The sequence below is a fragment of the Cupressus sempervirens genome, chromosome 7, assembly GCF_028749045.1.
Source record: "Cupressus sempervirens isolate cs-2001-9-10 chromosome 7, ASM2874904v1, whole genome shotgun sequence".
Taxonomy (NCBI): Eukaryota; Viridiplantae; Streptophyta; class Pinopsida; order Cupressales; family Cupressaceae; genus Cupressus; species Cupressus sempervirens.
This window is the reverse complement of record NC_143124.1, coordinates 80,689,629-80,709,142: the sequence shown is the minus strand read 5'-3', so window position 1 is coordinate 80,709,142 and position 19,514 is coordinate 80,689,629. Positions and strand designations below refer to the sequence as shown.

General features: G+C 33.0%; 1 protein-coding gene across 1 annotated transcript in view; it reads left to right on the top strand.

Annotated features, from left to right (window-relative positions):
• The first annotated feature begins 280 nt into the window (after positions 1-280).
• The window catches only part of LOC149545602 (disease resistance protein Roq1-like), a 37,482-nt gene continuing 18,248 nt past the window's right edge, over positions 281-19,514 (top strand). The window contains exons 1-3 of the mRNA XM_089790736.1: positions 281-924; positions 1,031-2,156; positions 2,269-2,550. Coding sequence (XP_089646862.1) covers positions 389-924; positions 1,031-2,156; positions 2,269-2,550 — 1,944 coding nt within the window. The 5' untranslated portion in view covers positions 281-388. The remainder of the gene's footprint in view (positions 925-1,030; positions 2,157-2,268; positions 2,551-19,514) is intronic.

Sequence of the window (19,514 nt, the reverse complement as noted above, 5' to 3'; positions counted from 1 at the left end):
TTCCCATCTTTTTTTTCCCCTGTAGGCCCCGAGGATTGAATAAGTTCCAGGCATTTTCCTCCCCTGCTTTTTTGACTACACTTTTTTGAACTAGGGTTTGAACAAGTTCTAGGCAGTTTCCTACCCTTTTCCCCCTCTCACACCGGGGACTTATGAAGTTCTTGGGAAAGCACTCAACCTCCCTTCTTCATTGTACAGGTCATAGTAATTTCGAGGAAAAGATTAAGCTTACCTGCAGTATGATCTATTTGATTCACTCTACGCCTCTTCATCCCAAAAAGCTCATATTACATTCCGCGTACCGCGATCAAATCCGTATGCCTTTCTCTCTCTCTCCCTTTCTCTATCTCTATTTTATCAAGTGCCGTTAGTGTTTGAACTGCAAGGAATGGCGTCTTCTTCATCATCTCACAAGCAAAATCGGGAATCAAATGCTTTCAGTGAAATGGAACCTGCTGGCAACAGAGCGAAGGTTTTTGAATCCTCGAGATTGTTTGATGTATTCATCAATCACAGAGGCCCCGATGTCAAAGAGACTTTGGCAACGGAGCTTTACAACTCTCTTAGGCAATCGGGAATAGAGGTGTTTCTTGATTCTCGAGAGAAGGAACTTGGAAAATTATTTACATCTATTATTGAGACTGCCATCCGCTCTGCTAAGGTACACATTGCCATCTTTTCCCCAAGATATGCAGAGTCCCCCTGGTGCCTGGCTGAGCTGCTTCTCATGATAGAAAGTATGGTCAAAATCATTCCTGTGTTTTATCAAGTGGAGCCATGGGAACTTCGCCACATTGAAAAGGGAAGATATGCCGGTGCGTTCATTGAGCATGAAAATAAGGGCAGGTACCTCCAGAAAGAACTCAACGATTGGAAGGAAGCTCTTCAAACTCTTTCATATATAGCTGGAGTAGAATTTCACAGGTAACCTTTCTGTGGTTTTGGTACTTGTACCACTCTATATGATTCTGTTTTCCTTTCAATTTCTGCTTACTATTTTTGCATTAAATTCTGCTTTCATTTTATAAAGTTTCAGCGACTACAAAACCATAATAGCGGCAGTAGAAAAAGAAGTACTACAAAGCAGACGATGTTTGCATGTTGCAAAGTATCCAGTAGGGCTTAACAATCTTGTGGAAGATTTTGAAAGACGGTGTCTTGATGAACTTGTACAAGATTTTCAGAACCAGTGCGGCCTGGCAGAAAAGAAAAATAGGCCTAATGTTGTTGGCATTTTTGGTATGGGTGGAGTTGGGAAGACAACTCTGGCTAAAGAGTTGTTTAATAGAAAACTTTCAGAATACTCTAGAGCAAGCTTTCTGTTTGATGTGCGAGAAGCGTCTGCGAGAGGTGAACTACATCGTCTGCAAAGTAAGCTTGTTAAAGATCTTTTCCACAGAGAAGAAAGTTTTACAAGCATAGAGGAAGGGACAAGCTATCTCAATAGTCTTCGACCAACAATCCCTTTGAACTTCCTAATAGTTGTAGATGACATCGATCATGCGGAGCAGTTAGAGGCTCTACTGATCATGGATACCTTAAATAAATCAGGTAATAGTCTTATTATTGTAACAACTCGTGACGTTGGAGTGATGATCTCTGCAGAGATTACCATTGGTTATCCTTTAAAAGGAATGGACAGAGGCAATGGGAGGCAACTCTTTTGCTGGCATGCGTTTGACCAACCTTTTCCATATGCTCAGTATGAGGCTTTGGTTGACCGATTTCTGAATGTGTGTGGAGGGTTACCTCTTGCTCTTTTGGTTCTGGGTCGGCTTGTTCATGGTAGAGATCTCAAGTTTTGGGAGGCGAATTTGGTAAAAGCTAAAAAGACACTGCCTCGAGATGTAAAACAGAAATTGAAAATAAGTTTTGATGCATTAGAGGATGAAGAAAAACAAGTTTTCATGGATATGGCTTGTTTCTTTTTGGGGAAACCAAAGCGAATAGCCGAACGAATATTGGAGATATCAGGATGGGGCTTTCAAACTGCACTGCAAACACTAAAAGATAAATGCCTTATAGAAGAGATCGATGATCGGTTCATCGGTGATTGTTACAGAATGCATGACCACCTGAGAGACTTGGGAAGAGAAATGGCACTTGAGCTCAGTCCTCCTCATCGTCTGTGGCGTCGTCAGGATCTGCAATCCATGGTTATACTCGTTACCCTTTCGGATTTGCAGTTGTAGTTAGTACTATAATATTCCAAATTTAAGTTGTTACTACATAATCTGAGAACTGCACTGCTTTCTTCTGTGTATGCAGGAATTAATGGGGTTGCAAAATATCGTCACCAAAACCAATAACAGGTGTTTCCATTCCATTGCCGACAATTTCATGCGCTATCGAGTTAGATTCTTTTTGGGCCAATCAGATAGTTGTGTTGAGTCGTCAGCTTCCTTACTATGGCTTGAGTTTGAGGAGTACGGGTATAGGACAGAACGGCAAAGCTTGCCCTCATTGCCCGCATGGATTCCTCTTCAACATTTGCAGCTACTGAAAATTTCTAGTGTATCATTCAAAACATTGTGGGAGAATCACACACAGGTATTTTAATCTTCTCAGTATTTAGTAAGGTTATCTAGTGGAATGCATTATCTTATGGTTGTATCCGGATTTTCTCTTTCAGGATTGAGAGTTTTATTAAAAAATGTTTTCAATTTTAGGCACCCTTTCACTTGAAACATATGATATTCCAAACTTATTTGAAAGAGTTCCCAGAGTTAATAGGGTAGGCTGGTTAAATGTTCATATATGCCCATATATTTCTAATTCAAGGTTTTTCTTTACTATTTTTTTTCAAATTTAAATTATTAAGAGCATTATATAATTTAAAAAATTAGAATTTTGAGGCATCCCTGACTGAAAGCATTGGTGAATTAAAAACTATGAGATATATAGAGAATGTGTTTATAAATGCTCAAAGATTCTAAGTTGTTTTATTTTTGGAAAATATGTTTTTAGATGCTCAAAGATTGCCAATCTAACACAAGGTTTATCTTATTAGTTCCTTCTACACAACCATTTAGTCCCAAATTTTCCATTTAATTTGACTAGTCAAATGACCAATCACAATACAGTATTAAATTTATTGTAAAGAAACTATATAGTATATTTTTAATATTTATTTTTAATAATTGAAAAATATGATTTATCTGATTTCTTCTTCGTTTGAGCAACTTCAAACTAAATACAAATCTTATTACATCATAATTATATATAACTATAAAAATCAAGAAAAATAAAACAAAAAAATTTTACAGGGAAGATTCTCCAGATTTTTCTTGAAGCTTCTAATCTAGAACTTTCTTTGTGAATTTTCCAAATTTTCATGAAACTTTTTATCTCGAAGTTTCTTTATGATTTCTATCCAGTTCCCAATTCCACTGTCTTCCCAAAGTATGATGTCGACTGCTTACAATATGAGGCCTAAATCTACCACTATTTTTACTATGACTGGAGCTGCTATAGCTATTACAACTTTCCTTCTCAATTAAATTAAGAGAAATTTATTTCCACTCCAAATTTGGATTGGAAACACTTTCTATATCAAATGGTAAGAGTTGGTTTCTTAATTATCAATCAATGTTGTTTTAAGATCTTGGAGAAAGTTGCAGTATTAGGGATTTATTGTAGAAAAATCTCAAATGGTTATCCCTGTAAAGTAAGAGAATATATTCTCTTCCAAGTTGAGTGTAAATGTACTCTGGGTGATAGTGTTAGATTTGAGGATTTAAAGGTTGTGTGTGCCTTTGTAAGATTTTGAGTATGCCAAATGGTTGCTTCATTGATCTGTATTTGGAAGCTTGTAAAAGAAATAAGAAAACATGTACCTTTCTTTTTTCATGTAACCCTTGAATTATAGGTTTAGAAATAAGAAAATATTACATTTAGTTTTCAATTTGTAGAAGTAGTTGATCAAAAAATCTGGGTGTCAACTTGTAAATCTAGCTGATCATGTAGTTTATGGTTGTTGTTTCCCAACAAATCCATATTTGGCTAGAATGTTTGAATTCAATTCTCTCAATCCTAAAAAAAAATATAACAGGGAAATTTTTTACATTTCTCATCCTGTTAGCGGTTGCAGGGACTACTACTTTTTTTTAGCTTCATTACCACTATGGAATAATTTATTTGTTCTTACAGTTTATATAATGTGACAAACCATTAGCAAATCTATGAGTTGCACAGATTTTGAATCCCCTATTGCTAGCATGTGACTCCAACAACAAATTAATTAATTAATATGATTGTCAAATGCTATTCCTTTTTATATCAATTTCACAAACAACTATTTTTCATAGCCATATAACAGAGGTGTAGGGTTGAATGGATGCTAGAAAACTAAAATAGCAAGATTGTATGGACATGAGAGAGTATCCTCCAAATTTCAAAATCTGGAGTTTTTCTTTCTAGATTCGGGTATTGATAGAACTTGATTTGAAAAGTAGCAGGGATTTTTTGGCCCATGTTATGTTTTAGGGGCTAGAAATTAGTTTCGACAGAAACTATATGCATTGTCATGCAAAAATTTTGGTTGGCATAAAGAAGTCATTAATGTTTAAAGACCAGTTGGGAACATTGCAATAGTGACCCAATGGTTCCATATTTTGGAATTTGGTTATGGCCACAACCTATAGTTTAATATACATCTTGATTTGGAGATCAGAATGTGTATTACATTTTAGTTTTGGAGATTAGACTTTTTTAAATTTTATTTTTTCATATTATCACAAGTTTAAGGTGAAGCACAAATTTGGGCAAAGTGACTTCGATTGCTAGAAAATTTGATTAGGGAGCAAGCTTAGAGGAAAATGTCAATGGAATTTTAGAGGCTATTAGAATTTGTAATAGAGAATCTCCCTGACCCCACAAATTCATGGTTTCCATTGCTATCAATGTAAGAGCGGCTTTGGGATCTCTTTTACTAAATAGGATATGAGATGGTCATTGGAATCATGAGACATTCTCTTTGTGCACTACAATTGAGTTATGCTTATCTAGTACTAGGTATATTTTGGAAGGGAACAAATTATATTATAGATAGAAGTTTGGATCCTTCAACATGACTTTGTTTATGCTTACACCAATTCTGAGTCCGTCTTTCACCTAGCATCCAAAAGAACACACTCCAAATCATTTACCATTATATGTATATATGTACACACACACACACACACACACACACACACACACACACACACACACACACACACACACACACACACACACACACACCTACCTAGAACCCAGAGTTGAAGAATTGAGAAATGAAACTTCAAGAAATAATATACCTAATAATCCTGGAGTGACGAAGAGCTATTTCTAGAACATAGATAGTTACTATATACAGATCTCTGATCCCTTTAATTTGAAGGGCATCAACGTAGCCCTACATCATTTGTGTAATTTATATTGTTTTCTAGCACCTCTCCTCTATTGCATCTTCCTCCAATTCAACATCCAATCAATGTGCTATTATGGTAGAATTGTGAATGTGATTGGCTTCCATGACTATTTTGAAAATGCTCTTTCAGTGCAACACAACAAAACAAAACACTAGTAAATTTCCCTATATTTTTTCCAATAGAATAGGTTATATGAATTCAATATAATTTTATTTAAATTGCATCATACTACCATTGACACAAATGGCATGCACGATATACAAAGAACTACGTTGACATCCTAGTTACGAATCACGTAGTTCTTAATCAAGTCATACATGTCAAATTCAAATAACTATTGTCCATCAAGAAAATTGTAACACGTGTCAAATTCCTCTACTATTTGTTCATCAGATGAATACTTATGCAAGGTGCAAAAGAAAGGGAGAAAGCATCGCTATAGGAGATCAATTCATGAAAAGTTTGTGCCCCTATCAAAATTTTCACATTCTCATTCATAATGATTCAATTATCTTTAACAACATACCAATCAATGGGTAAAATTACTATTTTTGTATTATGATTATCAAATAATCTTGTACATTTCTAATATTGTCATTACAGGACATCATACACTTTCATATCTAGATATTAGGAAGGCAGGAAAGTATTGTAATTGATCAATTCAAATTTTCAATTTAATTGATCAATCTTTTCATAAAATTTAAAAGATTAAAGGAAACTTCAAATGTTTATATCATTTTCTAATTTTTCATTGTCTTATAAATCACATTTTTCATTCATTCTATTGGATCATACTATTTTTGGTAGGAAGAAAATTGAATTTTCTCCAACAAAAATACAAATATTCTCTAACAAGCCTATAATGCATTAATGAATTCATTAATTAAAACTTTAACTTTTCCACATTTGTGACAAGAGACACAATACACCATAGTTCCTACCTAATGCATAATGGTTGTAGAGGTGTAGATGAGTGAGAATAAGATTAAATAGTTCTAAATAAACATTGTGAACATATTAATTTTTGTCTAGAAATGCACTTGTGATCTGATAGGATGACTCATATTTTGTTGTTACATTCTCGTCCGAGAAATGCAGTTTTGATATGAAAGGATGGCTCATATTTTTTTGTTAAGTTCTCATGTTATATTATTATATATTTGGGCATTTAAGCCTAATAATAAGAGGCCAAAGTCCCCAACTATGTACTATTCTTATCTTGATTATCAAATGGAAGTCACACTATTTTTAATTATTAGATAGAGATAAATAACAATATAGAACAATAACAACATAAATATGCAGAGGAAAAAATGATAGATAATATATAGGAGGAAGAGGAAGAGAGATAAAATAGTAAGATAGAGCGATACCAACATAAGTTGTGTGCGTGTGAGAGAGAGAATTAAATATAATTATTTTTCTTAATAAAATAAATAATCAAAATAAAATCAAGGTTATAATGAAAAATTAAAATATATTATATTTTAATTAATGAAACTAAGAATTTAATTTTTATTTTAAAACTCACAATTGTATAAGAAAAAATGAAATGTATTGAAATATAAAAATATTTTATAAAAAACCTAATTGTTTAATTTTACACAGTTAGAGAAGGTTTACTATTTAATATTTTGTATTTCCAATTTTTTCATAAAATTAAGTAATTTCTAATTATAAAATAATATCTATATAATTTAATATGTACATTTGTAAATAATAAATAGATGTAATGCATATACATTTGATGTTAATGAATAAATATGATGTAATAAATAAGAAATAGAATATAACTATTTAATTTTAATACATAGTTTTTTAAAATTATATAATTGATAGATCAAAAAGATAGGTACAATATCAAAACAAGGGAGACTAACCTCAACCTCCTAGTTCAATTGGTAATCCATGATCAGTCAACTAGCACAACATGTAACAGTTTCAGGGAGATTACCAAAAAAGAAATTAGTCGAGCTAATCCAGAATACCATCACGATCATCAATCCATGCAGTCCATCCTAGCTCTCCTTCCATCCAAACAACTTTCTTCCACTCAAGAATATGAGAAAAGAACTCAATTCTATCAGAAAAAGGGCCTCTAGTATCCCACATCTCCTTAATCAACCGCTTAAGGGCTTCTTCAAAAGCAACCCAGTCATCAATAATGTTGGCCCATTCTAGCCCATGCTTCATTTCGTAGATGAACATTGTAGCGTGCCCATCATGGAGAAATATTTTCAGCTTGTCTTTTTCAAGTTTCATAATGCAATACACCTGCGAGACAATCTTAAAGCATGTGAGTTTCAATTGAAACAAAGTAAGGGATCTACCAACATCTTGGAATTTGTCCTCATTTCTACTTTTCCAAATAAACCAAAGAATATGAGAAGAGACAATATTCCAAAAGAATTTAGCATCCTTCTTGAGAGCAGATATGTTTCCAAGAATAGTATCCAGCATAGAGACATGATCAATTATAGATATTTCAAAAAATTTCCATATAATCCTAGCAAAATGACAAGTAAAGAAGATATGTCTTAAATTTTCAGGAACCTTGCAAATAGAACAAGAGTCAGTATCACCAGTATCACCATTTAAAATGTAAGATTTTGGGAGGAATATGAGACTTCCAGAATCTGTCAAGGATTTTGTGCCATTCAAGAGAGTCCAAATTCATATACCATGTGGTATTCAGGTGGGATAAAATAGAGTGATCTTTATTAAGCACCTTATATATATCTTTGGCTTTGATATTATGTAAGAGGGATCCATCATCCCAATGAAAATATAAGAATCTATGGGAATCCACATCACATCTACGAGGAAGATTGAGAGGGTGACATGCATTAGCTATCATATTATAGGTACATTAATGAGAGTAAGGAAGATTGAACTTAAACCTAATATCCTTCCAACTGGCAAGGTTGTCATTCTCCAAAATATCAATAAAGCTCTTGATACCATGGTTGTTCCAATGTTTTGCAGAACACCCTTGAGTCATGGCAAGAGGCTTGCCATTATGTTGCAGATTCCACTAGATAGAGCATTCACCATGGATAGAATTATTGCTATCAAAGATAGAATTATAAATAAAGCCCCTCACCAACTCCCAAGCCTTTCAGATAGACTTAAAAACCATGGAGCCTTGAATAGAGATAGGGAATGTCCCAGCAACAAGATCAACAAAGGGAAGGTTCTTCCAATATTTGGCTTGCTTAGGAAATCCAGATTGAATATTATTTCTAAGAAGAATTTTCCAAGGCTCATGAGCATCAAGAGCCTGAAAAATCCACTTAGCGGCAAGAGAAACCCCTTGAATCCTAAGGTCTTTAAGGCCTAAACCACCTGACTTCTTATCAATGTGACACCAACTCCGTCTAACAACATGTTTCTTCCTGTTACATTTACCATCAAACCATAGGAATCTCTTGATGGCCTTCTAAATTTCAAACAGTTGGTAATTAATAAACATCTAGACAGAAGAATAGTATATACTGTAGGATGACAATATTTTTTGGCACACCTGCACTCTACCAGCAAGTGAAAGCATCCTATTATCCCACTTGAAGAGTTTCTTAATAATTCTATCCTTAACCCAATTCCACATGTCTTTGAGTGAAGGGGAGATGGAAAAAGGAACCCCCAAATATCTAGCAATCTTATGAGTTCCGCCCCATGAGTAACCAAATTGGAGAAACCAATCTAGAGGTTCCTCTTTCCATCCAAGCATGATAGATTTGGACTTAGATATACGATCTTTTAAGATGGTTTCAAACAAGTCGAGTTTTAGATTAAGATGTTGAATATTAAGACAAGATAATTCAAGGAAGAGCGAGGTATCGTCAGCAAATTGGATATTAAGAAGCTCAAAGTTGTCAGGGAGGGAAATCCCATTAACTTTGGGAGAGAAAGTATCATCTCTAAGGATATAGTACAAGGCATTGGAAGCAATAACAAAAAGAGCAGGAGCAAGAGGACATCCTTGTCGAATGGATCAGGACAGGGGTATAGAATTAGATAAAAAAAAAAATTGATTTCAATTCTAGCAGAGGAATCCTTAAGCAGTACTTGAATATATCTAACAAATTCATTAGGGAATCCAAAGGCCTGAAGGATAGAAAGGATGAAATCCCATTTGACCTAGTCATAAGCTTTCTCAAAATCTAAAAGAAACATAGCAGAATTTTGATTCAAGGACTTAGCCCACTCCATTGACTCCCAGCTAGTGACAAGGTTTTCTAAAATATATCGTCCCTTGATGAAACTAGTCTTGGTGGCAAAAATGAAGTTGGGTAAAATATTAACAAGCCAAGAGGCCAAGGATTTGGCTAGAATTTTGTATGAAACATTGAGCAAAGTAATCGGCTGCCAATTCTTGATGAGAGATTTGTCTCCATCTTTAGGGATGAGCTTAATAATCCCCATATTGATAGAATTACCAAGAGTTCCACAATCATAAGCTTCTGAATATAAATCAAATAGATCCTTGGGAATCCAATCAATATTGGATTTGTAAAATTCAGCAAGGAGGCCATTCGGCCCAGGTGCTTTATCCTTTTTAAGAGTAGATATAGCATCAGAGATCTTCTAAACTGATATCCTAGCCCTAAGAATGGAAACATCACCCTCAACATTATTTTTAGGAATGACCTCCTTGCATTTATTCCTAAGATCTTTGGCATTACTACTGTCTTCATAATTGAAAAGAGCTTTTTAAAACTCCTCAAAGGTAGTAGCAATGTCATTGATATCAGTAAGCTCCTGATTATCCATAACAATTTTATCAATTTTCTCTTTACTTTATTTTTTCTTAAGGTAATTAAAGAAGAATGTGGAGCCTTTATCCCCATATTTCAACCATTGTTGACGGCTTCTGACAGAGGCTCCAATGGTTTTAATATGTTGATGCATCCTTAGAGAATCTCTAGCAACAAAGACATGTTCAATATGAGATATAGAGGAGGGATTATCTTGGGCATCTAATTCAGCAGATTGAAGGCGATCATTCAATTCATTTTCCACTCTTTTGTAATTTTTAGCCTTTCTTTGACCTAAGGTTTGAAATATTTTCCTCCATGAGGAGACATTTCTATTCCATCTATCAACTTGAGAAGGGAAATAGTTTATAAAAACTTAATAATAATTTACACATCTTTTAGAATTGAATTATTTCTTTTTTGTGGTTATTTCCTTTAGTATTTTTTTTTATTGTAAAATATAATTATTAATTTAATATTAAAATATATATTTAAGCTTTAAATATATTTAAACTAAATGATAAATTGTTTAAATATAAAATATTAATAATAATAAATGATATAATTTACAAATTGTAACACTTATCAATTATACATATTACAAACACTATTATAAAATATAATTAAGAAATAATATTGTTTAATTTATTTTAAAAAAATAAAATAATAGTAATAATTTAACTACTTTTATTAAAAAATCAATGTTTAAAAAAATTTATAAATTCAAATACAAATATATAACATATTGAAATTATATTGCTATTGAGAATTAATATTGATTAGACATGTTTGTGAGGTGGAAGATAAAATGATGGAAAAAAAATATCTTATCAACTTGTCACAAAGATAAAGTTGTTAGAAAATATTTGTATTTTTGTTGAAGAAAATTAATTTTCTCCCCCACCAAAAATAGTATGGACCAATAGAATGAATGAAAAATATGATTTATAAAATAATGAAAAATTAGAAAAATATATAAATATTTGAAGTTTCATATAATCTTTTAAATTCTTTGATTTGATTCGTTAGTGTTAATGTGATATTAGAATGACATGAATGCACAAGTATTTTGCCATAGCAGGAACTAACAAGTGGATTAACTTTTCAAGTTTTACATTGATGTTTATTTTTGTCATTTGTAAGAAAATACAAATATTTTCTAACAAGTCTATCATGCATTAATTACAACTTTACATTTGTCACAAAGGATTAACTTTTTAAAAAAATAATCATTTTTATCTTCCACCTCACAAATGAATGTCTAATCAATATTAATTATCACTATCTATTTTTTAAAATATAGAGTTAAATTTTTTATATATATTTTTAAATATATTGATTATTTTTAAGTTGATGTTTATTTTTGTCATTTGTAAAATGTTACTTCTTTAAGTTTACACTATATTTTACTAGTTACTATTTTACAATCTTACTCTAATTTTTTTAATACCATTTTACAAATTGTAGAACTAATACTACCCCTCAAAGTAATTAGACATTTTGGTAGCTTGAATTAAGTAATCAATAATTTATTTATATTAAATTAAATATTTCAACTTATAACTGAATTGGTAGAAATGACTAGTTCATTCATATAATAGAATTTCTATTGTTATTTATATATTTCTTGAAATAATAAATTCTCTTCAAATCTCTCTATCATTCTACCTTTAATTGTCCATATAATAACATATCACTCTTTTTTAAGCTCTCTCTTCATATCCTTCCTTTTTACCTATAAATCTCCATTTTCTTTCTTTTCCAATTATCGGTAGGAACTTTGATGGATTGCATCTCTTGTTTAATGTCCCTATGACTTTGGTGTAAGTCTATATGGCTTTATAGAATGTACATTATATTTTTATTGACATTTAACATTCTATGATTAAGTACAATTTCATTAATCACTTTTCTTCATATCAAGTATTATAAATGATTGATTGAAATTTTAAATAATTACAAAAAGTTGATATGAAGATCATTGCATTATTTTAGGTGAATATTTTAGTTTTCACAAGATTTATCTTAGAAATTATAGATGTCAACAATAGTTTGTTATTAAAATTAGTAATATTTTTTCCATTCTTATTAACAAACTTCTTTCCATTTTGTAACTTACTTCTATTTTAACTATGCATACAAATCACAGTTAAAAAAAAACATCTAGTTCTAATTGTTATTAACCTCAACATTCAACATGACTATTATGATATTCCAACTAATCTCCTATTATCTCTTATCCTCTATTTAAAATATATTTTCAAGGGATATAATATATCTATTACATCTCCATACTTGTCCTTAATTAAATCTTAATCTTAATGTTCTACTTTGACATTTCATGAAGGTCAAATTGCAGGCTAATATGTGGTACTAACTAACATGAGAATCTCATTACCTTCATTGGATACATTAAATCAACCATCTTTGAAACAACTAAGCTCATGCATTATGTCTAATTAAAAGCTTTCAGTGACATTTGGTATTCCATTTAAGTTCATAATTAATTGTACAATTTGACTCAATTCTTACTGTTGGAAATATTCAAGACTATGCTAACTTACTGAGAGGAAAGGGGTGAATCAGTAACTTCTAAAACTTTAACAATTTAATCCAATAATTCAATTATCATATCAAATTTAGTTGCATGCATGAGAAACTGAAAACATAGAAGCATCCATAACACTTTGACACAAAGATTTGGTGACCCATAAACCTTTCAAATAGGAAGCAAAATTGGGGTGGGGATGATACCCACAAACTTTAGTTTTGTAGCATTAAGTTGGCCTGTTAAGGGTTACATTGATCACTTTTGATGATCTACCTTGTCAGGAGCAAATATGATTGCTATGTCCACCTTGCGAGAGGTTTTTACATACAATGAAGTATGCATTCGGTCAAGAGATTTGTGAAAAGACTGTTAGGTATTCCTTGTGGACGAAATAGTAGATCTCTGATTTGCAACTAAATTTTTTGAATGATTTCCTGTTGAGTACTGATCACCTTTCTATGATAGATAAGACTCTACTACACCTTATGTTGATATGGCCTTCACAATTCTATCTTCTTCTGCTATATTACTTGCACATTCACTTTCACATTCATTCACTCCTCTGTATATTTCATTTCTTGGATGTGATACAATACAATACATATATATATACCAACCCAAATTACATAATTATAAAGTTGGACATTATACAAGTTAACACACATATTACAAAGTCGGCCGACATAAAGACACTCAGGTTCTGAAGAATGACTCGGTGAAGTTCTAATACACAACATCCACTATCATTTCTTGGCATCATCATGCACTCGATAAATGTAGAAGCTCAGTCCATACTGATCACTTTCAAGGTAGTCTTGAAATCAATTTGCACTAGTGACTCGGTAGATACTGTGCAACTCGACATCACTTGTCTATCATGACTTAACTTGGTAAACACTATCACCATAAACTCAATTAACACTAGCTTCCTCACATGAACTGTGAACTCAGTAAATACTGATAAACTTAGCATACACTAAAATGTATAGTTTATACTGCTGGACTTCATACTAACTGTATTTGCTCAGTAACCACTAATATGCTTGGCAAACAATGTAAATTGTAGAATGAGCTCGGTAGCCATACAAAATATGAATAAGTGTGTATCACTAATAACAAACTTGACTGATATGTCAAAAATCTCCCCCTTTGGCATTAGTGACAAAAACACTTATCCACCAAAATTGAATACCTTATATTCATCACCGTATGATATTGGCTTGGTAGAGTATACTATTTTTGAGATTTTCCAAAACTGATTTTGTAAGGTATACTACAGTATACTATGCATCTTCTGCAATATACAACATATCTAAAAATTTCTTCAGCTATATACATTCTCCCCCATAGCATGTTTCTCCTCCATAATCTATGTCTCTTTCAAAACAATATATAGACAATATACAATATACTATGTGTCTCTCCCCCTTTTTGATAGTAATGTCAAAGATTTATTTTGACTTATTTACATAGAGACACCAGAATGAGATAAGAATTCAAAATGTATCTTGAGAATGACTGCTAAGGTTTTATCCCAATTCTCTTATAGGATCTTGCTGTGTTGAGTGCAATTTGTACCTTTGCAGATAGCTCTATCATGTGCTCCACAATAGAGAAGTTATTGTCATGGATTAAAGTCTTGGAATATACAATATGCTTTTGCATTGTATCCATGTTTAGATGGATCATATTATGTATATCAATAAATGTTGATCAGATCCTTGTTTCTTCTCATAACAATTCAGCCTATATATCTGACAAAAATTTGATTTTCTTGAATGTAACAAAGTTTGAGCTAGTGTCAAGTTGCAATTTTTGAGCACTAGCCTTTAGATCTATATCAATTTTGGACAACTTGTCCTTTATTTCCTTTGTGAACTTAGAGACATCACATAGCTTCCCAAAAAGTGATGACACATTTGAAAAAGATGTCTCAAGATTGACCAAAATTGTAGAAAACTCTTCTTGATGAATTGCAATTTGCTGAGCAATGTGCTCCAACACTTTATTATCAAATTTCTTTTTAGCCTTCTTAATTAGCTTATTTTGTCCATCTGTGTCCTCATTGAATTTTTGGCTGCTTCTGCTAATTGAAACAAAATAGGTTGAGAAGAATCAACCTCAATTCCTATTGCCTCAACCAAAATGTTCTTGGCATCCTCAATAATCTTATACTCTTTGTCTCTCTCCTCTCTAAGTCTTTGCTGTTTAGCCTTTTTTTCGAGGAGTTCACCAAATATCAGCATTTGGTCTGGGGCAACCTTGTAGATATCCCAATTGGGGAATACTATCTCCTTATCTAGATCAATGTCTTCTTCTATCTCCTTTCCTTTCCCCAAAAATTTTGTACTTGGTTGAGCCTTAGGCTCAACTATCCTTGTACTTATTGCCTTTATATTCGGAATGGAAACAATAGTTTACATACTTGGACTCGTAATAAAAATTGATAATGTATTGACTGATGGGATACTTACAGAAATACTTGAGGAATCCAAAATTGATGAAGTCAAAATTGTAGAATCCAAAATTGAAGTAGACAAAACTAGGGTGCTTGCCACTGAAGTATTCAAAACTGTAGTAGCCACTGTATCCATAACTGATGATACTATCCCAGTTGATGAAGAAGGAGTTTGCAACTTGGTTGATGAAGTAGAATTTACTTCTATCATTGATGTGCTGAGTTGAGTAGGGGCAAAGAGTGATTGGATGTTTGATGTATCGCTAGTAGTCACAATCAAACTTGTTGAAGCTATCCCCATGCTTGATGTAGTCAATGGTTTTCCCGGGGAGTGAGGAAGTGAGGCAATGATTGCCACAACTATCTTGATTGGGTTAGTTTCCTCATCATCTTGCTTATCTTCCTTGGTAGCTTCTTGCTCCTTGTACTCCTCATAATCAACTATGATAGACTAAGTTGATTCTTCATCATCTTCTTCATCCTTGTCTTTATCATCATCATCATCATCATCATCTTTTACTTCAACTGGATATTCATTTGGTTTATGAAGATGATAAACATTTTTCCAAGTATTGTTTGCATTCCTCACAATATATTAAATATCATTCATCAAAATTAAACAAGTATTAAACTTAAGAGTCATCTTATCTTCATTTTCCTTTAATGACTTATTCACCTCAGCATCTGTCATGCTCGGTAGTAGCTGCCTCAGGGTTTTCCCATATATGTCACAGTTTTCTTGGCATGTTCCCATCTTGGCATGATTTTCTCCATTAATACACTAAGAATCTAAGAGGCTAGCTAGTCGGGTGAATACTTCCATTGACCCATTTTATCCATGACCAAATCTTCAATCAATTTTTGCTCAACCTCAGTCCTGGTCTCATATTTCAAAGCTTCAAAGTTGGTTATACTAGCTCCTGCTTTCAATTCCTTTAGTTTGTCTTGGAAGGTGGGTGGAGGTTGGCTGAATGTCACCTCCTTCTTTGTCAGCCTTCTTCCTTGACCTCCTTGTGAAGACTATAGTAGATGGTTTGGCTGTCTTTGTGACGATCACCTTGCCTTTCTTCTTCTAAGGTTCTTCTTCTTTCTTGAATTCTTCCTCATCCTCTACTTCCTCCACATCCTCACCTTTTCCCTCGGTTAACAAGAGAGGTGTATTTGATTTAAATTTTTCTATTCTTGTCTTTCATTTGTTCACCACTTGTGGGAGCTTTATCTCAAGTTCAATCCTAGCCTTAGCTTCATCATATGTATGGAAGTAAGCTACTTTAGGATCAATTGGCTCATTGACAAGGGCTTCAATGATATCTTTGGTCTCATTAATGTTCACCTCACATCCAAGAGGTTTCACTCACACAATTCTATGCCTTACTACTTGAATGTATACCTTGTCACTGTCAACCATGAGACATACATCATCCTTGTAGTTCTCAACTAACTTCTTAGGAATTCTGAACCTATTATTCATTTTTTCTTCAAATGCATCAAAGTAGTTATCCATGATGCTATTATAATTCTCACCCATCTTAGTAATATATTCATTTATTTGGTAGAGCACATACACATCTTTTCTCCATACAACAATGCCTTTAGATGAGAAAATCTTTTGAACATAAAAGAATAGGCAAGTTACTAGTGAACCAAAATTGCATAGGTAATTCTTGGATGTTCTAATTCTTTGTATATTTTTGTTGAACTATTTCTTCAACAACTTGGCAAGGTCAAATGATAAATTTTTCTTTACTACCTTATATGCCAAGTCTAGTGCTTCACATGACACACTATTCAACCTACTTGAATTGTCTATTTTTTGTGCATTTATGTAAATGTTGAACTTCAACTCTACATCAGTAACACTACTAATTTTCATTCCCCTGCTATCCCATTTAGCTAGGGTTTTCTTCTCCAGCTTTGCCCGACCTAGGGTTTTCGTTATTTTGGCTTTGGCTAGCATAGGGAGGCCAGTGATTCGATGAATTATCTTCTTGGTTATCAAAATTGGTTGTTCAAGTCACAACTACCCATTATGCACCTAGCTAAGGATAAACCTAATCCATTTGATTCAACTCTTGGGACATATGAGGGATATGTGTTAATCCTTTGGTTTCCAAATGTTTATGCTCAGGCTTCAATACTCCATTAACACATAGTTGACCTAGGGCATCATCCATCTCTAGTGTACCAATTTCTTGAATAGCACATTTGAAATGAGTGTGAATGTCATTAATAAGAAATACCTTTGGTGGAATCTAGGATTGTGCACCCCTTTGGTCTAGAGTTTCAACAACCATGGGAGTGAGCTTGAAATATGGCACTTTCCATTTAGCTCCATGAACCAACATGTTAGACCCTTTCTTGACCTTGCTGATGCTTGATTCCATGTTTACTCAATAAATTGAGAGAACTCAAAAATTTTTTGTAGGAAATTCACTCAAATCTCTTAATCCCATTGAAAATCGCTTCTTCGCAATAACTCTTGAAAATTCATAGTAAGGAATGAATTTGATTCCTTTCCTTTTGATTAAATTTTTTCATTAATGCTTGGTATGAAGGTAGATGAGTTAACATCATGCTTGGTAGACTGTCATCCCTATTATGCTTTGATTACTTGGCGATGTCTTTTAAACTCGGTAACCATAGGTGTCACTATCACTTCCGACCTTGCTCGGTAGAGTCTACGACCTGACCTTACTTAGTAGAGAAGGTAACTCAGTGATAACTGATACTAATCTTGCTCAGTGATCCCTTTGTATCTTGAATACATATTTGGATCTTTGTCACATTTCAACTGGAACTGATTTGGATGTTATCTTGATAACCTAGTTCTAGTTCTCCTTTGAGAACTTAATTTGAAGTGGTGGAGTCACCCAATTCTTGAGTGACTTGACCATCACTTCTTGGACTAATATCCTCAGTAGACTTAGTAATCCATTACTGTCTCATCTACTTTTGGATGTTGTCAACTTTTTCCTTCTTTTCATCTTCAATTCTACCTGTATTCATGCAATTCTTGGCAAAATGACCAAGTTCTATACAAAGGAAACATCTTTTGGTCGTGTTACTTTTTCTCATATGATGTTTAATACAATTCATGCTAATGTGTCCAAATTATCCACAGTAATGAAATCTACACCATGTATTGTAGTCCCAACCAAATATGCTTTCACAATTTGCTCTGCTTGATTTTATGTCTTGGTTTTGCATTCTAATGCCTTATGTCCTTGTTTCTTACATTTGTGATGTTTTCCTTCAAATCTTGGTTTCTATCTACATTTATTATCCCTATGACCATGCTAACTACAATTGTAGCACTTTCCATTGAATTTTTCTTTCCCATTACTCCAACATTTGTTTGATGTATGACCTATCTTACCACAGTGATTGCAAGTAGGTCTTTGATTCTTTTGAGCACCTTGTTTGGAGGGTTCACCTTCTTCTTTATATCCAATTCTTACTTTTCCCTTTTTTCTATAGAGATTCTTTTCATTCAATTGATTCATGTATGCTTGAAATTTAATTATCCTTTTATTGAGTTACTTTTTAGAATTTAGATCATTCTACAATCTTTCATTATTTGATCTCAGGTTCATTATTTCTTCATTTGCATTAGTGAGCTGAGTTATGAAGTCAGTCTACTGGAGGGATAGATGTTGAATCTCATTATCTTTACCTTTCATTTCTACTTTTGTTTTATTTTTCTCTTCCATGATTTCACATAGCCTTACTAACTAGATTTATTGCTCTCTTCTTAGTTTCCTCACTTCTTGCAGTGAACCATTATTTTCTAGGAGTTCTTTGATTGCATTATTTGCTTCATCTGAACTACTTGAAGGGAAAAAGTCTTCAATTCTTTCTTCAATGTAGAGATGATCATTCATCTGATTTGCAATTTCCTTCCTTCTTTCAAGGATTGTGAGAGTTGCTCTTTTTCTTTCTTGAGTTGGGCAATGACCATTTCTAGATCGAGCTTTCAATTGTCAATAGCTTTGTCAAGTCTGAATATCTTTATAATCCTTGATCTTTGCTCAAGTTGTTAAACTTTCTCCTAAGAACCATAAAGCTCTGATACCAATTGTTGGAAATATTCAAGACTATGCTAAGCTACTGAGAGGGGAGGGATGAATTAGTAACTTCTAAAACTTTAACAATTTAATCCAATAATTCAATTTTCATGTTAGATTTAGTTGCATGCATGAGAAATTGAAAACATAGAAGCATCCATAACACTTTGACACGAAGATTTGGTGACCCAGAAACCTTCCAAATAGAAAGTAAAACTGTGGTGGGGATGATACCCACAAACTTTAGTACAACAACATAAAGTTGGCCTG